The sequence below is a fragment of the Protopterus annectens genome, chromosome 11.part0 (assembly GCF_019279795.1).
Source record: "Protopterus annectens isolate FY-2018-M chromosome 11.part0, PAN1.0, whole genome shotgun sequence".
Lineage (NCBI taxonomy): Eukaryota > Metazoa > Chordata > Ceratodontiformes > Protopteridae > Protopterus > Protopterus annectens.
Genome location: NC_056745.1, coordinates 1,106,241,148 through 1,106,261,393, shown reverse-complemented (window position 1 = coordinate 1,106,261,393; position 20,246 = coordinate 1,106,241,148). Strand labels below are relative to the sequence as shown.

Here is a 20,246-nt window from a genome sequence, read left to right as displayed (position 1 = left end):
CTCATCTGCCATGCAGCAGAGGGTACCTTGTGAGCTGCTGGTTCAGGCATCTCTGTAAAAGAGACATTCCTGTGTGAGACTATGTGATTTTGCAGAACCCTTTAAGGTATCCTTCATCAATGGCCCTTTTGATGGTTCCTCTTTGTTTGGGCCATCAGTGAAGGAGATGCTTTCCCAGAGGGAGCAGGATGGAAAGACTCTATCTGCCATTGCAATAAGTTTCTACACCTCAGTGGACCTTTGCTAAGAACCAGCAAGGAGTTATGAAAATCTGTTCCGTAAATCTCTCAGGACCTGCGTGGGGAATCTTCTGCCAGAGGCAGAGGAGGAGGTTTCAACAGATGACAATGCCCCAGAGACAGAGGGGATCAGCAGAACCAGGGCATTAGAGACACGTTCACTGACAGGACTCTGACCCTATCAGCACTCCTGAAGCGTTGCCCAACTGTCCGTCTCTGGAGGCAGTCGGGGGCCATCCAAAGGGTCCCAACCAAACAAGAGGATTTGGAACTTCCTCCTGCTTCTTTTTGGTGCCAGAAAAGACAGGAGACCTAAGACCTATTCTGGATCTAAGCAATCTGAATCAATATGTAAAGAAGTTGAAGTTCCGAATGGTTACAGTCCAGTCCATACTGCCTTTCCTATGCAAGAATGATTGGATGTGCTTTGTAGATATCCAGGATGCATACTGTCACATCAAATTAGACAGGTGTTCCAGGAGATACCTGTGCTTTTGGCTGGGAGCCAATCACTACCAATGCACAATACAGCCCTTTGGTCTCACCACAGCCCCTTGGGTGTTCACCAAATGCATGGCAGTCATAGCAGATCACCTGAGGCTCAAAAGATTCCAGATGTTTCCCTGTTTAGACAATTGGCTCTTCACTGCCCCATGCAAGGCATTAACTCCTTCAAGCCAGGGATTACTCGATTCAAACCTCCAACTCATTGGACATCATCATAAACTTAGTGAAATCCAATCTGACTCTAGTGCAAAAGCTAGAATTCATAGGAAATCAGCTGGATACGACAAGTCAAGTGGCTTCCCTTCCCAATCATCGCATTACATCTTTGAGAAATCAGGTCCTGGACCTACTGTCTCATCTGTCCCCTCCGGCATGGTGTTACAAGCTCTTGGGTCAATGTCAGTGATTATTCTTGTAGTCCCTATGGCAAGATTCTTTATGTGAATTCTCGAATGGACTTTAGCTCTACAGTGGTCAATAGTTCACCAACCTCTATCTGTTCCCATCAGACTTATTCCAATCTACAAACACCATATTCAATGGTGGATATAGTCAGATGACTTGTTTTTGGGTAGGCCTTTCTCTCCCCAACCTCCTTTAGCCACAATGACCACTGATGCTTCCCAATTCGGGTGGGGTGCATTACAAGGAGAAGATGGTCCAAGGCACATGGTCGCCCTTAGAGACCAAGATTCATATAATTGTCCTCGAGATGAGAGCGGTCCTCTTAACATTGCAAACCTTTCAGGACATTCTCCCTCTGGGAATTATTGCAGTGCATACCAACAACATCAGTAGTTTGGTGCATCAACAAATAAGGAGGAAACCATTTGTATCCTTTGTGCAGAGAGGCCATGGGGGTCTGGGGAATGGGTGATATCTTCTGATGGCCTTCTAGTTGCAACACACATTTTGGGGAAAACCAGTGAGCTGGAGTACAGACACAGCAGCTCCATTTTGATTCTGCATGGAAGGTCCCTCAATCAATCAGTAGTGAACATAATATTCAACTCTCGGGGTCATCCTTTCTGTGAACTCTTTGCCTCTCCCCTCAATAGCAAGTGCAGTGAGTTTTTCACTCTGATCCCCCCTCCAGAGGAGTCACCGAGAGATGCTCTGGTTCACAATTGCCTCCCAGGTCTCCTTTATGCCTACCCTCCTCTCCCATTGATTCTGAAGTTCCTACAGAAGCCAAGCAGACTGAAGAGCACAGTCATTCTCATTACCCCCTTTTGGCCTAGACAAGTTTGCTTCCCCTTCCTCTGGTCTCACCTCAGATACCCTCCATGGGTACTGGAGCCCAAATAGGACCTCCTCTCTCACCTGTTATAATTACAGCATCTCAGTCTCCATGCCCTCAAGCTGACCAATGTTTTCTCCACTTCCAACTATAGTAAGACAGTCCAGGCTCACATCCCCAGTCTGTGACATTATTTTAGCCTCACAGGAGGCATTCACTAAGAAAGTCTACAAGAGCAAGTGGAAACGATTCTCTGTATGGGCTTCCAAAGAGAATATTAAACCTTTTTTCAGCACCTACTTCAGCCATCGTTTTGTTTCTTAGCACTCTGTTTAAAGAAGGGGGTAGTTTCTTGACCATTAATCTTCAACTAGCTGCAATTTCTGATTTTCATACTGGAAGCCAGTCATGCTCTTTGTTGAGCTTTAGGGAATGCAAAGCCTTTATGAAAGCAATTTTCTTAATGAGACTGCCCATTGATGATCCTTCTTCACCTTGGGACCTCACAGTCATCCTATAAGGTTTGACCCAAAAAACATTCAAACCAGCAGACAAATGTGATGTAAAATTTCTAGCATGAAAAACCATCTTTGGTAGCCATTACCTCAGTGAAAAGAATTTCTGAACACCAGGCATTATCAGCTAAGCCCTCTTGCTTAAATTTTCATAAAGACACGTTATCTTTATGAACCAACCCTTCCTTTATGTCTAAATTGGCCACAGAGACCAATATTAACCAATCTATTTAATTACCGTTATTCTTCCAAATTTTTCCAACAAAGGCAGATATATCCTGTATCTCCTTGATGTTCATAGACAATTGGGTTTGTGTATTCACAGAACAAAGCAGTACAGGAAGTCTGATCGTTTGTAGCTTTCTCCCCAACAGATTGGGTCAAGCAGTTTCTAAAATTACTCTGGTAAAATGATCACTGATTGTATCACAACTGATTTATTCCCAGAAAGGTTTAGAATTGCCTCACCCTCCTATAGCATGCTCTACCAAATCTATGGCTCCTTCATCTGGTTTTTCATCCAGAACTTCTGTTGATGATATTTGTTCTGCAGCCACTTGGTCAAAAACTCATGCCTTTGTTACGCATTATAAATTGGACATTGTTTCCAGAAGAAGCAGGGCTTCCTTCAGCTTGACAGTGCTCCTGTATATCCTTTTTGAGGGTCTTCCAAGAATCGCGTTGCTGTGGACTCTGACCCATCAGTGAGGAAGAATGAAAAGGAAAACATCAAATTAAAAAGTTAAGTCTTACCATAACTTGGCATCTGTGTTGTCCATTTTCATTCTTCCTAACTTTTCCACCCAACCATCCCCCAGCTTTTGTTGCTCCTAGAGGATCTAAGGAAAATTTTAGAACACACATGTTCCAGGTTTGAGCCCCAGTTCTTTCATTCTATCTATCCTATCTATATTATCTAGTGGGATGTAAGTCAGCAAATGTGATCTGAGGAGTTGGGGATGGTGTAAGGCATTATGGATAGAGGGAGGAGCTTGAGAGTCAGATCCAAGTCTGGAAAAGGTGGCCGAGTTGGATACGAGGATTGGATCTGTAACCCATCAGAATAAGAATGAAAATGGACAACATGGATGCTAAGTTATGGTAAGATGTAACTTTTTATTATATACTATTTGTTAAACAGGATAATAGTCCAATCCACAGAATTTCACTGTAACCATTGCCCGGGGCTATAAACAGCCTTGAAAATTTATTTTCTATTTTTTCTATTTATATTTGTTTGCTGGGGTAGAGCACTGTTCTCCATTAACCTTTTTCAGACTTAGCCCAGAAGTGGTGTCTGGTTAAGTGACTTGTTCACAGTCAAATGCATTTTGAGACACTACTAAGGAGAGCGAATTAGAGTTTTATGCATGGTACCAAGTCACATTACAAAGTAATAGGCTAGAGATATAAATAACATAATAAACAAGGTATCTTGTCACTAAGGTAAGATATATGGTAAGATATAATCAAATTCAGTTATAGGTTCATTGGTACATAAGTGGATACAAGGCTATCAGCCTAAAAAACATTTTAAGGGTGGCTAAGTTTACCCAGGTTTACCAAAATATCGCTGACGTGTCAATACCCCAACAATTGTTATGGGTATGGTGTAGTCTTGTACATGTCAAGCTTTCATAGGCTGTCCCTTAAGGACATAGGTGCCAAACAAAGGGTATATTTGCAATTTTCCTTCCACTGGTCTTACATTTAATGGGGTATGGGATGAGTTTTGCTTCAAATAGATGGCAAACCTGTTCCAGAGAAGGAGTAATCTTTGAGGCACATACATGTGTCTCCATCATGTCCTGTATTTATTTATTGGTTCATTTTTATTTATTTTTTGTTTGTTTAGTCAATGTTAACATTTTCTTAGCTAAGCAAAGCAAAGGACATGCAAGTGTGAGTCTCAAAGGATGCCCATTGTAAAGTATTTGTCATTCATGGAATGTGTTAAGAAGAGCTCCACTTGAGGATGTAAACAATATGACCCGAAGAGAAGGATGTCAAGGAGGTCTGGAACAATGGAAATGCTATTACCTTTCCTTTAGGAAGATAGTTAAAATGGTGTACATCTAGTGAATTAAGCCAAATGTCCACAAGGTGTCTATCCATACTGCTCACACCTATGATTTCAGAACCTTAGAAACACCCATCTGTGCCACAATAGCTGCACAAGAAATGTGGATATGTGCATATAGAGCAGTATGCCTCTGTTTCATGGATCATAGTATTGTTCATTTGTGACACCCTGTGAGGTAGCAAGATGGTCTTACATGTCCCCAGTCACCTGAGTTTAACCAGATGTGCCCTCATATGGACTTTCTCCTTTCTCAGTCCACAGAGGTGCCTGCATAATGGACAAAAGCACACATTTCACAATGTTTTCTTGAACTTTTCAGTGGTTGCACTTTGATAGTCCTATTACTTCTCACTGTAGGCTGTCATAAGACTGCACTGCTACAGTTTTTCCTAGGCTTTCATCTGCATTGAAAATATTTTTTGCATGTAGTAGATTGTCAGGCTTCTTTAGTGCAGATGAACATTTTGAATCTTAGATATTATAAAGAAAATAAGAAAGGGTCCTTAAAATGTAAATGCAGTGCAATAAAGTTAACCATTGATAATCTCTTTAAAAATGAATTAGTCGGAACATACTTTTTTTTCTAAAACTTAAAATGGTCCCACAAACAAATACCCTGTGACTCAGTGATACTTCTGTACTTGAACCTTCATGTCTGAATTTCAACGTGTTCTGATTACTAAATCTAGAAACCTGCTTTTTTCTGTTTTCATTAAAGATCTCTGAAACAACCTTAATATACAAAGCTGGGAAAAAAGAATTAATTTATTTAAAAACCTTTTCTCCAAATGATCCTACAGTCATACTGTGGATATTATTGGATGATCTTTTCCCTACAACACCTTGCACCACAGTAGTTTGCTTACATGGCAGGACTGCTCTAATGTTACATTCTTCTCTTTTTGACTTGAAATTCTTATTCCACACTTTGCATCTGTTTGTTTTCCCTTCTGAAGATACTGGGCCTTGTGGTCACACCTTGCTTCTCTAAGTATCGCAACTCGTTCTTCCATTTAAATGCCAAAACGATTCATACCTACTTCTTTAATTATAATTTCATGATTGATTATGATTATAATAGATGCTGTCCTTCTGAAAAAGAATTGCTGATTGTGACCAGTATTACTAAGAAGTTTCTTTTCTTGTAATCTACTTTCTTTTCTTACAGAATTATTAACAGTCATAACAATTTCATGCTGTAGTATAATTTATTGAAGCTTTTTACTTTCTTTGTTCTAGTGGAAGAAGAAGCTGAAGAAGGTATTATTTGACAGAATTTAACTTTGAAGTTTAACATTTGTTTTAATTAAGTTTCATACTGTAAAAGGGCATGCCTACAAAATATGAGTTTGGTGAGTTATGGTGAATGCAGGCAGTTGATTACTTTGAACAGAATTTTAATTCTAAAAGTAATAAGTCTCTTGCATTTTTAACAGTAGGATGCTTTTTATTGTAACACCTGCTTTTTTGACTAATACTTACTTTACTGACCTCAGGTTTACAACTGTTTGAATTCTTCTCACTAACTTGTTTGCTCCTTTCATAATACTGGCTGCCTTTCAGTGTGTTACCTCTTATAGAATGGACTTCCCCTCTCTGGGAGGAAATTGCCTCAGAATATTTATTTATGTTTTGGCCATCCCACAAGGAAGGAGTGAGAGGTTCAGAAGATCTTTAGTAGTCAGCAGACTGCCATGTTCCATTCGGTTGCCTTGTTTGCTAGTCACTATGTGCAGTGACTTCCTCATTTGTGAGCATATGCTACTTTGAACTGAATATGTGTACATAACCCCTTCCTTGTTCATTTGACTTGCTACAGGTAGACCTGCAACGAACAGTCAGAACCCCTACCCAGAAAAAAAAAAGAGTGAGACAAAGTGAGACACAGAGAAGAGCAGTGTTCTTTTCTTATCACCACCCTCCAGGCAGCTGCCTGGCATCTATTCCACTGTTTGGGATACTTTTGCAGTGGCCCTAATGATAATGGACATCAGCTGGGTATAACAGCCCTGTGTTTCTTATGCTTAGTCAAACACTCTGCTTGTGCTGTGCTGACAAGGTTATAACAAGGCCAAAATATGCATATCCACAACTAGTGGGGTTTGGCTTTGTTGGCCTGAAATTGTGCATTAAAACGATGAAACAAGTTATGGGCATTCAGAATCGCTAATTAGCTGAAACACCTGATGTTCATAAGGGTCATTTGCATATATCCCATGTGCCTCTGATACAAGAGTTTTGGGAGGCCACTCAGTGGAGGTTCTAGCGTTGCAGTTTTCATTTTGTTTTTACTGTTTAAACATCGGTAATTGCATCAAAAACTTAAGTACTTGCACTATGCCAAGTTTTGCACTGGAATAAGTTGCACTTTGTTCTTTAGACAAAGCTGGAATGAACTTTAGATCACATTTTATTCTTAAAGCAGTTTCTAATTATATTTTTTGGGCTGGAACTCGTACAGATAGTTCTTGAAGTCTGAGAATAAACTCATATGTCTGTCTTACAATCATCGTGGAAAGGAAGTATGCTTTTGGTTATAGAAAACATTTAGTGACAGTTGGCAGTCATACTGTGATGGTATGAAGTCCTCTGCCTGTCTATGTGACTGAACTACTGATGGCAATTTCCAGAAGATTGCTTCATGTATTGCCTTCTTTGCTATGACTTCATGTAGGCTGCAGCAACAACAGCAAGTAACAACTATCCGTAGCTGTTGGCTGGCCAACAATTACAGCTATACTAAATATGCTTTCAAGACTAATACGTGATATTTACCTCCCTAAAATATGTATACAACATTTTACTCTGCATTGCTCTTAGCTACCTGTTTGTACTAGCTTTCTAGCTGAAGAAAGAATTTAGCTTCTTTGTCATAATCATTTCAGATGTCCTTTTCACTGCAAATTGGGTTTGTTGGTTTTGGAATTTCTAACAAGATAATTTTAAGTAGACTTTCTGTTTACCACTTTCATTATGGTGTAGGACAGGATCCATAGCATTCATGCATGCATGCACGCAAGCACACACACACACACACACACACACACACACACACACACACACACACACACACACACACACACACACACACACACAAGTACATACTATATACATGCTCATAATTTATTTATTCTTAGTATTGCTTCTTTGTAGTCACAAATTTGGATGCCTTCAGAAAGATATTTCTTGTTTCAGAACCATGTTGGATATCACAAGATGTACAAACACAGATTTCCACAACTGAAAACACAGTAATAAATACATAGATCCCTTAGTTGAGTAACAATCATTAGGATGCTCTCTGTTGGAATTCTGAGATCCTTAACTGCAAGGTCTAGGGCCTCTTCTATCCTAGGCATGGGGTAAGCATCTGACACTGTGTGACTATTTAATTTCTTGCAGTCCACACAGAACCTGGTGCTGCCATCCTTTTTTGGCACCAGCACCACTGGGGAGGCCCAGGGACTTTTAGACTCTTGAATTACCCCTAGTTCCAACATCTTCTGTATCTCCTCCCTCAGAGTCTGTTTGACTGTCTCAGGGACCCTATAAGGGGCCTGCCTAATAGGCCCTTGGGGTACTGTATCCACCTGTTGCTGCACCAGGTGGGTGTACCCTGGTTTCCCAGTGAACATGTCCCCAAACTTCTGTAACACTGCTCGGATTTCTCAAATTTGGCTAGGAGATAGCTGCTGGGATATTGCTACCCCTTTCACTGAGGTGTCAATCTGAGGCTCACTGAGGAGATCAGTTACCAGATCTCCCTCAGACTCCTCCTGCAGTCCACTGCAAATGCTCAGCATAAGGGCCGCCCTATCATGGTAAGGTTTCATCATGTTAACATGGTACAGTTTGTGCCCCTGCCTCCTGCCTAGCAGTTTTACCATGTAGTTTACATCACTTACCTTACTTACCATCTTGTAAGGTCCCTCCCAAGCTGCTTGCAGCTTGTTGTGTCTGGCAGGAATGAGAACCATTACCTGCTGCCCTACAGCATACTCTCTAGCTCAAACATTCCTGTCATACCATACCTTTTTCTGTTGTTGGGCTTCTGCCAGGTTCTCCTGGGCCAAGCCCATGAGTTCCCTGAGCCTTGTCCTGAGGTTTAGGACATATGCCACAACAGACTCCTTGTAAGATTCCCACTCACCTTCCCACTCATCGCAAATTAAATCTAGAGGTCCCCTCACCTTATGCCCATACAGCTACTCAAAGGGTGAAAAAACTGTGGATTTGTGGGGAACCTCTCTGAAAGCAAACAGATGGGGCAAATATTTGTTCCACTCCCTCTTAAACTGGTCTGCAAATGCCCATAGCATGGACTTGATTGTAGAGTTTAATCTTTCAACCAGACCATTAGTCTGGGTATGGTAGGGGGTGGTCTTCAGGTGCGTCACCCCACAGTACTTTCACAGACAAGCCAGCAGGTCTGACATGAAATTGATACCCCTATCAGTCAGTATTTCTTTTGCGAAACTTACCCTACTGAAAATCTCTAACAAAGCATTTGCCACCTTTTCTGCCTCCATGGAGGACAAAGCCACTGCCTCAGGGTATCTTGTAGCATAATTTACTACCACTAGGATATACTTTTTCCCTGTGAAACTTGGGGTACTCAGAGGCCCCACAATATCTATAGCAACCCTCTGAAATGGCTCCTCAGTCACAGGCAAAGGCATTAAAGAAGCATCACCTTGTCTCCTACCTTGCCTACCTTTTGGCACTGCTCACAGGTCCTGCAGTTCCCTGTTACATAATACGTTTCTTTGTACATTTTATGCCCATATGACCTGCAAAGGGAATATCATGGGCTATGGCTAGAGGCACCAGACGCTGGTCTATGGCTAGAAGCACTAGACATTAGGCTCTAGGCACTACCAACTGCTGTACCCTCTCACCTTCTAGCCCTCCCTCAGATGCCCTCTCTCTGTACAGTAGCCCTTTGTCCCAGTATACAGATCCCCCCTTCCCTTGAGAATCAGGTGCCTCACTAGCTACCTGCCTCAGACCTTGCATTGTAGGGTCTGAGAGCTGAGCCTGTCTCAACTTTCTCTTGGCAACCCTTCCCAGCTGCCCTTCCACAGGACATCTGGCATTGTCTGACAGTGGTGCCTCACTTTCAGCCTGTATACTACTACTCACCTCTACCTTTGCAGTCACTCTGTCTAAGGGAACATCAGTACTCACAAGCAGCTGTGGCTCAATTTCATTTAACTGCTACAGTGTAGCTTCCTCCCTGAAGTAACCATCTCACCAGGCCTGGCTGCAAGTATGAGGTCTGTCTGGGTCTCCCCCAGGCTACCAGACCCACATGATTGTCTCGAAGCCTGACTGCATGTAACTGCATTAACACATAGTACTGCTTCATCAAAATCCTTCCCTATCAGGACATTTGCAGGATGGTAGTTTGGTACCTCTGTTGCCTCAAAACAGCCTACTATTGGCATTTTGTCTTTCTCACTTACTGGCTCTTGCACCTTTTGTTCCCCACCTTGCCTCCATGGACATCTATATGCCACATGGCCCCACTAGTTACATTCAGTACATTTAACCTCAGGTCCAGGATGTGTACCTGGACTAGTGGCTTCCCTTGCTACTGGTAGATTCTGTTGAGGTAGTCTGGGCTGCCCACCATGGGTTCCTTTAGACCCATGAGCAGTACTGGGAGTCTTTTTCCTGTGCAGGGATGCTCTGCTTGCTAGGTATAGGTCTCCCTTATTCCCGAACTCCTCTGAAGTAGCACATTGTCTGTCAGCAAACCACATCCTCATGTCGTCAGGCAAAGTGCTAAGGGCTCGTTCCCATTCCAAAAGGTTGGCCAACCCTTCAAAAGTGGTGATCTGACATCCACTCACCCACCTATGAAAATAAGTGCTCAGTTCAGCATCATATTCACACACACTTTCATCTGCCTTGCGTCTATGCTCACAAAACTTTTTCCTATAATTTTTAGGTGTTAGCTTAAAAAAATTCTAACAAACAGTTCTTAACAGGAGTATAATTAAAACAGTCAACATCAGACATTTTAGACAAAACAGTTGCAGTTTAGCATGGAGTAAGGGGGTTAGGAACCATACCCAGAGCCTTTGGTTAACATCATACTGTTTACATACCCTATCAAAACATATGAATGACACTATCAAAATCATCCCCCTCTGTAAACTGTGGAAGAATTTTACTGACCTTTTGTGCTTCTGGGGTCCAGTTACTCCCTTCCCCATTACCTCCGTGACTCTAGCAAAGAGTTAGCATCTCCTTTTTGTGCTGCCTCTGCCGCTCCTTCACCTCAGCTTCCAGGCATAGCAGTTTCTCATTCTCCTCCACCTGTAGACATCTCAGTCTCTTTGCTGCTTCTGTTTCCAAATGCCTAGCCTCCAACTCAAGTATCTTCAGCTCCAGATTAATTTTTAAGTCCTCTGCAGAGAGGTTGAGCTGTCCATTCTCTGAGTGTTGTACATCTCCACAGCCAGCCTGATTACCCTCCTGATTGCTGTTTTCTGATGCAGCTTTGACCAAAGCTGCATTTATATCTACCTTAGTCAGGTTTCCATGCCCCAGTCCCCTAACCTGGCACATCTCAGACAGCTGGCTCCTTGTCAGGTTTCCTTACTCCTCTGCTGACATGGTAGCCTGCTCTCCTTGACTAGCTAAGCTAACAGAAGAAATAAAACAGTTGTGATCCGAACTCTGAGTATTCACTGTGTGGCTGTATTTGAGTACAAAAACATCTTCAGCAATCATTGTACACAAGCTACAGGAATTCACTATCCACACCATTACAAGCCAGTTGCCAACCAGTTAATATGTGGTGGGATATCCCACCACTGCCACCAATTAATATGCAACACCCATGCACTGGCCCAGCAATCAAGGAGCCTCAATCCCCACCACTAACACCAGTGAGGGGCATCCACATAGGGGAGGATAACAAATACATACACAGTAAAGTACAATTTCCCTTAAGAGCACACAGAGATCACAGTCAGTCTGGGGCTGATTTCTTCCTTTCTCTCCAGATCCCCAATAAGACTCCCCACTGGCACAGATATAGGGTCCAGATCTCAGCCTAGTGGGCAAGCTAAAACTTCCAGCACCCTATCTGTCCAACCAGTGCTTCTTGTCCCTGCCCAAGTAGCTGACACACACACACACTTTTTGATAACAGTTATATACAACCACACAGACACTCCTGGAGAAGGCTGGCACAGGTTTTCCAGCTGTGTCCCTTTTACCCAGACTATACGGTAGAAATCGCTGCCACCACTCACTAATATTTATCAGCTACTAAAAAAAGCCCTTATCAAAGGTTGTCCAATTATTACTGTGTAATATTATTATCCAAATGGTAAGTGTGACTGAACTGCAAAGGTTATTGGAGTGACTTGGACAGTATCACTGTATACATGCAATGTACTCTAGAGCTTAAATTATCTCTACACAAAACAGCCACAGTTGAAAGGTTTAAAAATATTAAATAACAAATAATAAAAACAGAAGACGATATTTCTTACTACACGGTGCTAGTCAAAAGTTCAGAGATCACAGAGAAATACTTAAAATAATACAGTAGAAAAGTTCTGACATTAATACAGAAAAAGCTAATCTAATCTTCCTATTTCCTAGCTATATCTAAGAGAAAACACAATTCTAACATAAACTTACATATAGAGAAAAGCGGTGCTGGTGATGTTGGATGTTCTCAAGACAAATGCAAAATGCTCTGAGTCTGTCTGTCCTTAAATTGATAACACAGTACCACTGACTCATTTCAGATTAATTAATTTATCTGTGGTTCACAGCTAACAGAAACCCAGTGTGTAGCAGCCCTTTTGATCTTGCACCTGGTTAGGAAGCTGCAGCAATAAAAGCCATTATACATACAAATTCTAGCAATCAACTTGGTCTCAAAACAATAGCAAGAATTCCTTCATCCAGACATCTTGGCTCCGAGTTTGAGGTCAAAGAATTACACAATGCTTGACTTATCAGCTTTCCTCCAGCACAGTGCAACATGGTTACATTTTTGAAGTTCAGCATTTAGCAAAGAGAACAAGCATGTGGCTTACATTAATATTTACAAATGACAGAATTATCCACAGAATTCTATCTGGCTAGGCTGGCAGCCTTCACATATATTCAGAAAATATATAGGACATTTAGGGATGACTACTTCTGGGAATGTTTAGGGTCATCAAAAAGTAGTAGAGAATCATCATGCAACCTATGTAGAAGATTATTTAGTAATGAGAAGTGTACTAATTGATTCTGTGAGAGAGCAGCTGATGCACTGAATATACTACTAAATTACATTAAAGCAAGCACTAGTTTACACATTTTTAAGAACAGCCTGGGAGCAACTGTTTTGGTATATTGGCAGGATAGAAGGGTATTAATGCCTGTACTTGAAAGATTTGCAGGTATATATGTATGTATGTAATCATCTTACCAATGCCTACTCCCTAGGGCATCTCCTGCCACCTGGGTGTAAGACAAGTCAATCTATCCAGTCATCAAGGATTCCTTTAAAGGAAGTGAGGATATAATTCTATTTTATATTTAAAATAAATTTATTCCAGAGATGGGAGAAGCACCCAGTAATAAATCTGAGCACAAGTGTGTCTTACCTATTTGTTGCTGGATTCAAATTGTTCAAGTGTCTGTGCAGCCACTCATTGTATTTATGCAAAGGATATCAAGGACATAAACTACATCAAAGGAGTCTGTAAGAGACAGAGCCTAGAGATATAGCTTCAAGTTTGTCTTGGTAGTTGAAATTCTTTGTCCTGTTGATCCTTTTAGACAGGAACCTCTGGGGACTTTCTAGCTATATGATGTGTTTGCATAGCTATATACTAAAACAGAACACTGTATTATATAATTGATCTGCTCAGGCAGAGTACAAATGAATGATAATGTCTTTTGATGTAGATGAGATCTTTAGTTATCTAGATAGAATGATTTCTTAACTACTTTTGCACATGGTGGTAAAAGGATAAGGATTTGTCTGTGCAGGTGCTGAGACCTCCAATGACCACATTCATCTGGAGTGAGGTGTTGCCTATACTGTAAGCTGTTATCAAGATTTAGTTTTGGGTTGTTGGTATGTAATTTAAAAAGGTATTTTTAGTATAAAGAAAAAACAAAGGTTCTGAGTTACCATTTGAACCTAAAGAAACTTCAGATCCAACAAGGTCTCAGGAATATTGGCTCTCCTAAAGGGCTCGGAAGTCATGCCCTTACCAAAGACTTCAGTGAGTGTTGTTTCAATACAATGTGAGGTATAGTTATAAATGTTGATGTCACCCTCTTTGTTGGTGCATATATGGCATTTTGTGTTGTCAGCAAAGGCTTCAGATACATTTATTGTAGGTGTTGATGCAGAGAGAACTTCCTTTAACTTCATTGGTACATCCACGAATGATCCTGATGAGTTCTGTATCCCTGGTATGGTTGGTTCCAGAAATTCCTCCCCCATTGGTTCTGAGGGGTGGGTGGGGTTTGTTCCCCGTTCCTTCGCTGGTTGTGGCCTTGCCTCTGCTCTTGTTATTTTTACCTATCATGAATGTACCTGAAACCTGAATCCTATTGTTAAAACTGCCACTATATTCCCACTAAATTGCTATATTGTTGAAGCAGTCACTCTGTGCATGAAATATAATGAAAACTGCAAAAACAAACCTCCGTGGTGGGATGCTCATATAAATAAATTATAAAACAACAGAAAGAAATTACTTAATACTTATAAGATGCCTTATTATAGCTACTTTAGTAGCACAGTGAAACTATCAAAGAGCTTAAGGGATCCATTGATAAGTTCAAAGCTAAATAGACCAAAAATAACAGCAAATCTTTCTTTAAGTAAGTTAAGGGCTAACACCCAGCAGCATTTGGAGCTAATCCATAACAATACTGCCTCTCTGACCCAATGGAAACAGCTAATATATCTAGCTGACAATGTTATTGTGAATGTTACTTTACCAACAGTTTACATCTATTCCATAGAATGTACAGTCCCAGCCATCCCCTTTATGTACTGTGGAACAAGTCTTCCCAACCCTGCCAGTAGTTAAGAACACATCATCATACCAGGTTGCTTGATTATCAGTATCAAATATGGACTACCTGAACTCCTACTTAACCTCTTTAATGTAAGCATATCCACTGGTTATATTCATGAAGCCTGGCAGCAGCCATTGAAATGCAGTTACATAACAGTTGTCCAAATATAGATCCTGGTAATTATAGCGCCATTATTCCATTAGTCTCACTAGTTGCATATATAAAACTATGGAACATATTAGTTCAGGCTCTTTTAATCTCATTTATTAATTTGAAAATGTCACAGAAACCATAGATAGTGGTTATACAGTACATGCAAAATATCTGTATCTGGTTAAGGCCTTTCTTATCTTCCACAGCTGACCACAAGCTGCCACCAGTTCCTCTCCTTAGTCACCAGTTCTACTAGACCTGCCTTAGCCTCTCCAGCCTAAACGTGACTCATGTGTGAGGCATGTGAGGAGATCGAGGACACTGGTGCAGCATTGTGCTGGTGCCTGGAAGCATGCCCTAACTTGTGCCACCCCGTAGCAGCCTTGTAATCTCCACAGTCCTTACCTTTGAGAGGTGAATGCATGTTTCTACTCATGCGCACCCTTATGACTAAGTGACATCCCATGTATGCAGCATTGAGCTCACCAGGCTTGTAAGGTTACCTAACTGCAGCAAGCAAAGGTTGTCTCCCTCCCATTAGAATATGACAGCCGGTGTCAATGCAGGCTAGTCTTCAGTTTTTCCCATGTAACAGGTTAAGTCTTTTGACAGTATTCCCTATGCCGGTATTATTGGCAGACTTGTAAATCTAAACACAAATCCTTTTGTTGTTCAGTGGACAACTAACTGGTTGCCTGTAAGAACCTCTGTGGTTAGAGGCACTGGTTCTGAATGAAAAGGATCAGCAGATACTACAGGGCTCGATATTACACTCTCTCCTGTTTGGCATCTATTTCTCAGATGTTCAGGCCAGCACTCCTGGCCACTGGTTATCTAAGTTTGCAGTTGACTGTAACTTTGGTGTTATTCAGTCTTCCTCTGACTCTTGGATGTCCAGCATTGGTTAGATTATGTTAGCAATGACATTTCTGCATGAAAATAGTCTCAAATTAAATGTGAAAAATGTAGTTTCATTCATTTTGGCAAACAAAGCATTTTCCTGTACCAAATAGGTGACACACCCATCTAGTCAGATGATGCTGTAGGTGTTTAGGTTTTCTTGATAATTCCTCATCTTTTTACCACAACTTCTCCATAGTACTTTGAAAAGCCTTATCTTTTGTTCATCGAATTTCAAAAGGCATCTTGTGTAGATCCAAAAAAGTCTAAATTCCCCTTTTCTCGTATCTCACCATACACATTATGGAATGCAATGATCCTTTTGGTATATATTTGTTTAAACATATAACTCCACTTCAGAGACCTAGATATTCCTATCTAAAAATAGTGGCTTCTAAAATATTAGTTATTATGACAAGACTGTCAGCAATCTCGTATAGACGTCCATCTTGAGGATCTGTGTTGAGTCTTTTGAGCAATGAAAAATATGGCCCACCACGACCTCCTATTCTTTTGTAGTAAATGGCTCTTCAAATACCTTGATAACTCATTACATCCTAATGACACCTCCAGGTGCATCTGCAGATAACTCCTACTGAAGCCTCTGGGGGTCAAATATTGGCTGTTCATATTTGCATCAGTAATAATTTCAAAACCAAGCTATGTACAAGGTTTTAAAAGATTTTATCTTAAAGCTCACACAATAGCAAACTCAACTGCATTAATATGTGGCCTCTGTCTAGTGCAGGTAAATAGATATTAACTGTTGTTTTTATGATATCAATTTATATAGATATAATTTTCACATTTTCCTAAATATCTCAACAACCAAGTAACACAAGCAGAACTCCTCAGCCGCATATGAAAGCATTTTGCTGGATGAATACAATGCGGTTGAAGTGTGTGCTTAACTGCAGTGGTTGCTGAAGTATTGTAAGTTGTTTACAAAATATTACAAAATAGTTACTGTGTTAACTGTGATTTATAAAATTCAGTTTAAGACCTAGAACCTAAAGAATACTACCACTATAAAAATAGTTTGTGCTGAAGAGTTTGCAATTTATACTTCTTTCATAACCCCTGTGGTTTCAGAGATATGAACATTTGTTTGAAATGTAAGGACATAATTTGATTCTGTTAAAAGGCTTAGGCTCCACCCATTGGAAGTTACACTGCAAACTTCCTGAGCTCCACTGGAGTCAATGAACTAAACCTTCATCAACAGGTAAATAAGAGACATTGGTGATACAGATTAATATGCTAATGTATCCCCCGCCTCTGGAACAGACAGTGTCAGAACATCACCCTTGCCACCCTCAAAGTAAACTTAGGCAGTCTCAAATTCTCCCCAATCTTTCTTATGTTCCTGTCCTTGAGACTTAAGGGAATGTTTGAATGTGAGCTATTGACTAGGCTTGTAAGGGTATGCATACTGCTTGCCTAGTACTTACCTATTAACTTATGAATCTATTTGAGATAGCATATAATGCTTGTAGTGAGTAGTATTGACAAGACATTCAAACACTGTCTGTATATAATTCCAGCAAAACGCTTTTTGGAAATCGGCATGGATAAGTATTGTAGGAATGGTAGAGTAACTTAGTAATTGCATGTATGAGGTTAGGGTTCTAAGGTGATCATTGCTGGCCCATTTGGCTAGGATTAGTTAAGGCAGGGAATCTGATAGTATTTTACAGTGTAGGCATTAACCAAGGAAATGTTGTATAATTTTTATGTTTTTGTATTATTGCACAGCATTATCTGCCCAATAATACGTGACTCTATAAAATGAAGAGAGAGAGAGAGAGAGAGAGAGAGAGAGATGCCAGAGGCGAACATTTCCTGTTTTTCACAAAACAGCTTCATTTAACACTACAAGATGCAAATTATTGCGCTATTGTCTATTGTCTATTACCTAAATAATCTCACTTTGCCTATATCACAGTCCAGTGCTCATGCTCAGTGGTTTGGGTATCCTACACATAGGTTGCATTGAGGAAAGCTTCTTTTTCCAGAAATACTGTCTTGAATATCTTCCTTATTCTTGGGCACCAAAAATTTAACTGTGTGATAGCTTCAAAAATTTAGCTTAATTATATTTCAGTTGTATCCATTTTGCCATCTGTTGGATTGGCCAAATGGCAATTAGATCCAGAACACTCCAGCTGCAGGAAGATGCAAATGATTCTTGTATCATGAGACCTGTTATGAATTTCTACCATTAGTGAATAATATGATACAAGAGAAGTTAGGATGAACTCAGGCTGAGATGATAAGCAAAATTAATACATTTAGTGATTAATATTATGCCAGAGGATATAGACCTTAAGAATTATGGTGCAGCTTTTATCCTATCAGATTGCAACACAAATCTCTGCAGAAAAAAATTGAAAATATCTGCAACTTGGCAGCCAAGAATAACCTCCATCTTATCAGTTCCTAATATGGCATTACTGTAATATAATTATGCAAGACACTGCCAGAATTCTAGTTTAAAAAAAAACACACACAAGTGCTTCTAAATGTCACTAATGACAATCACCTGATTTGTTCAAGAATGATTTTTTAATCATTTACAGATTTACCATAGGATTGCATGTTAATACAGTGCTGAACATACAGAGATACATGCAAACAAATGCCTGTTCCTTGTGTGACACATGCACCGTCTCAAGTCTGTGTCATTTTCTTTCCTACTACTTCCATTTTCAGTTTTGAAGGCAGAAGCAATTCTGTTAAATGTAGACCACTTTAGTGGTAGTTATAGCACAGTTTACATAAGTGAATTTTAATGTCTGCCTTACCTTCCTGGTATGATTCCTGTTGTGATCAGGGGTTAGTTACTGCGTCGTAATCCTAACTGCTGACGCTGAATAATATGTGAGGAGTTTGGTGTACTTGGGCTATGACCAACACTAGCCACATATAGATAAGCTTCATACTATACAGAGAAATAGTGGAATGAAAACTCTGCCTTTCCCAGATATTTCTATACCACATTGTTTAAGTCCAGTAGTTTCAGTGTCATCCTACTACTACTAAGTGAAATTCTGTAAGACTGTTTTATATTCACACTTACACACAATTGCATCGAAACATGTTGCCAACATCCCAGCCAGACCCATCTTACAAACCAGAAGTTTTAGTTATTAAACACTTTTAAAATGCATCAAGTGCAGCACATTAGCCAAGAGTAGATTTAGCAAAGCAGTTACTCTTAGGCAGATGCCACCAATTAATAATTCATCAGCTTTAGTAATTATCCATGTGTACATTAATAAACAGCCAAATAATTTAATCTATTGCCTGAAATAAGTATGACTAAGGAACGTATTTTGAAGATTAAACATGCATACAGTGATAATTCTACCCAAAAGAACAAATTAGGAAGTTTAAATAGACTGATGCCTTTTAGAAAAATAACATCCAGCAGGTATCAAACCTCTGAGTGTCACTATCTGAAGACTTGTTGAAAATGGGCAGGAAATGAAAGTGATGTCACAAAGGAGGAGGTACTTAGCAATGTGGGTGGCAACATTAACAAATTTGTCCGAGATAAGGATCTCTAGTAAGAACTTCTATACTGTCCCTTTAAAGTATTCCATGTTGCTTCACACATTTCACATCATCCCTGCAAATCCAAAAGAAAGAACAAGCAACAGCAGGCTGCTAGTCATCTTTCTCAACAGCAGCCCCAGTGATTCCAGCTAATTTGGCTATGCATATCTCAGATATATAAAAATGTAATTTGTCTTATTTCACACAGATGCACTAGTCCTAAAAGCCAGATAGTGACGGTTTGAACTCAGCAAAAAGAAGTGGTCAGTTACTTTCAATGCTCAGCTACAACCTCCTTTCAGCACTTCTGTCTACTTTTATGTGCACTTCAGACATTCGTGATAATAACGATGGCCGTGTATTATATTACAGATCTATGAACTTCTACACGTGCAGTAGCTATACATTAAAGTATTCCAGTTACTTCACGGAAATCATGTTAATCCTGCAAATGCAAACTAGTCCTGCAAAGCCAGATGGTGACTCTGAAATGAGAACAAGAAAAGGACCAGTTAATTTCTACAGACAGCTCCCACCCCACCACAGCAGTTAAAGCTAAAAATGATGGCCATGTATTGTACTATATTTCTGCATTGTTCCATGGAAGCAGTTATACATTAGAGTATCCCAAGCTGCTTCATATAAATCACTGTAATCCAGCAAATGCACACTAGTCCTGCAATGCCAGATAGTGACTGTTTAAATGGAGAAAACAAAAGGGTCATTTACCTTCTACAGAGAGCCAATTCCCCAGCAGTTATATCTAAAAGTGAAAGCTATGTATTGTGTTTGGCAAAACTTAGACACCCCACAGGATGCACAGTAGCAAACCTTCCCCCTGCTGTCTAGTCGGTCATGCCTTCCATTACTTTTGTAAAAAGACAAAAGCTATAAAGACATTCAGGGTGGCTACTGCCCCCAAAAAAGCACACTGGTGTTGCCCGGATAAAATTACCAACCTTTATTAAAAGTAGTACAGAACTTCACTGACT

At 40.3% G+C, this 20,246-nt stretch overlaps 1 protein-coding gene across 7 annotated transcripts in view; it reads left to right on the top strand.

Annotated features, from left to right (window-relative positions):
• Positions 1-20,246, top strand: part of LOC122815712 (troponin T, slow skeletal muscle-like) — a 361,457-nt gene that overhangs the window by 147,417 nt on the left and 193,794 nt on the right. For 4 of the 7 annotated variants that reach the window (XM_044088450.1, XM_044088446.1, XM_044088445.1 and 1 more), the window contains one exon: positions 5,824-5,844. The exons of the other annotated variants lie outside the window; for them this stretch is intronic. In XM_044088450.1, the coding sequence (XP_043944385.1) occupies positions 5,824-5,844 (21 nt within the window). The remainder of the gene's footprint in view (positions 1-5,823; positions 5,845-20,246) is intronic. 7 annotated transcript variants of the gene reach the window in all.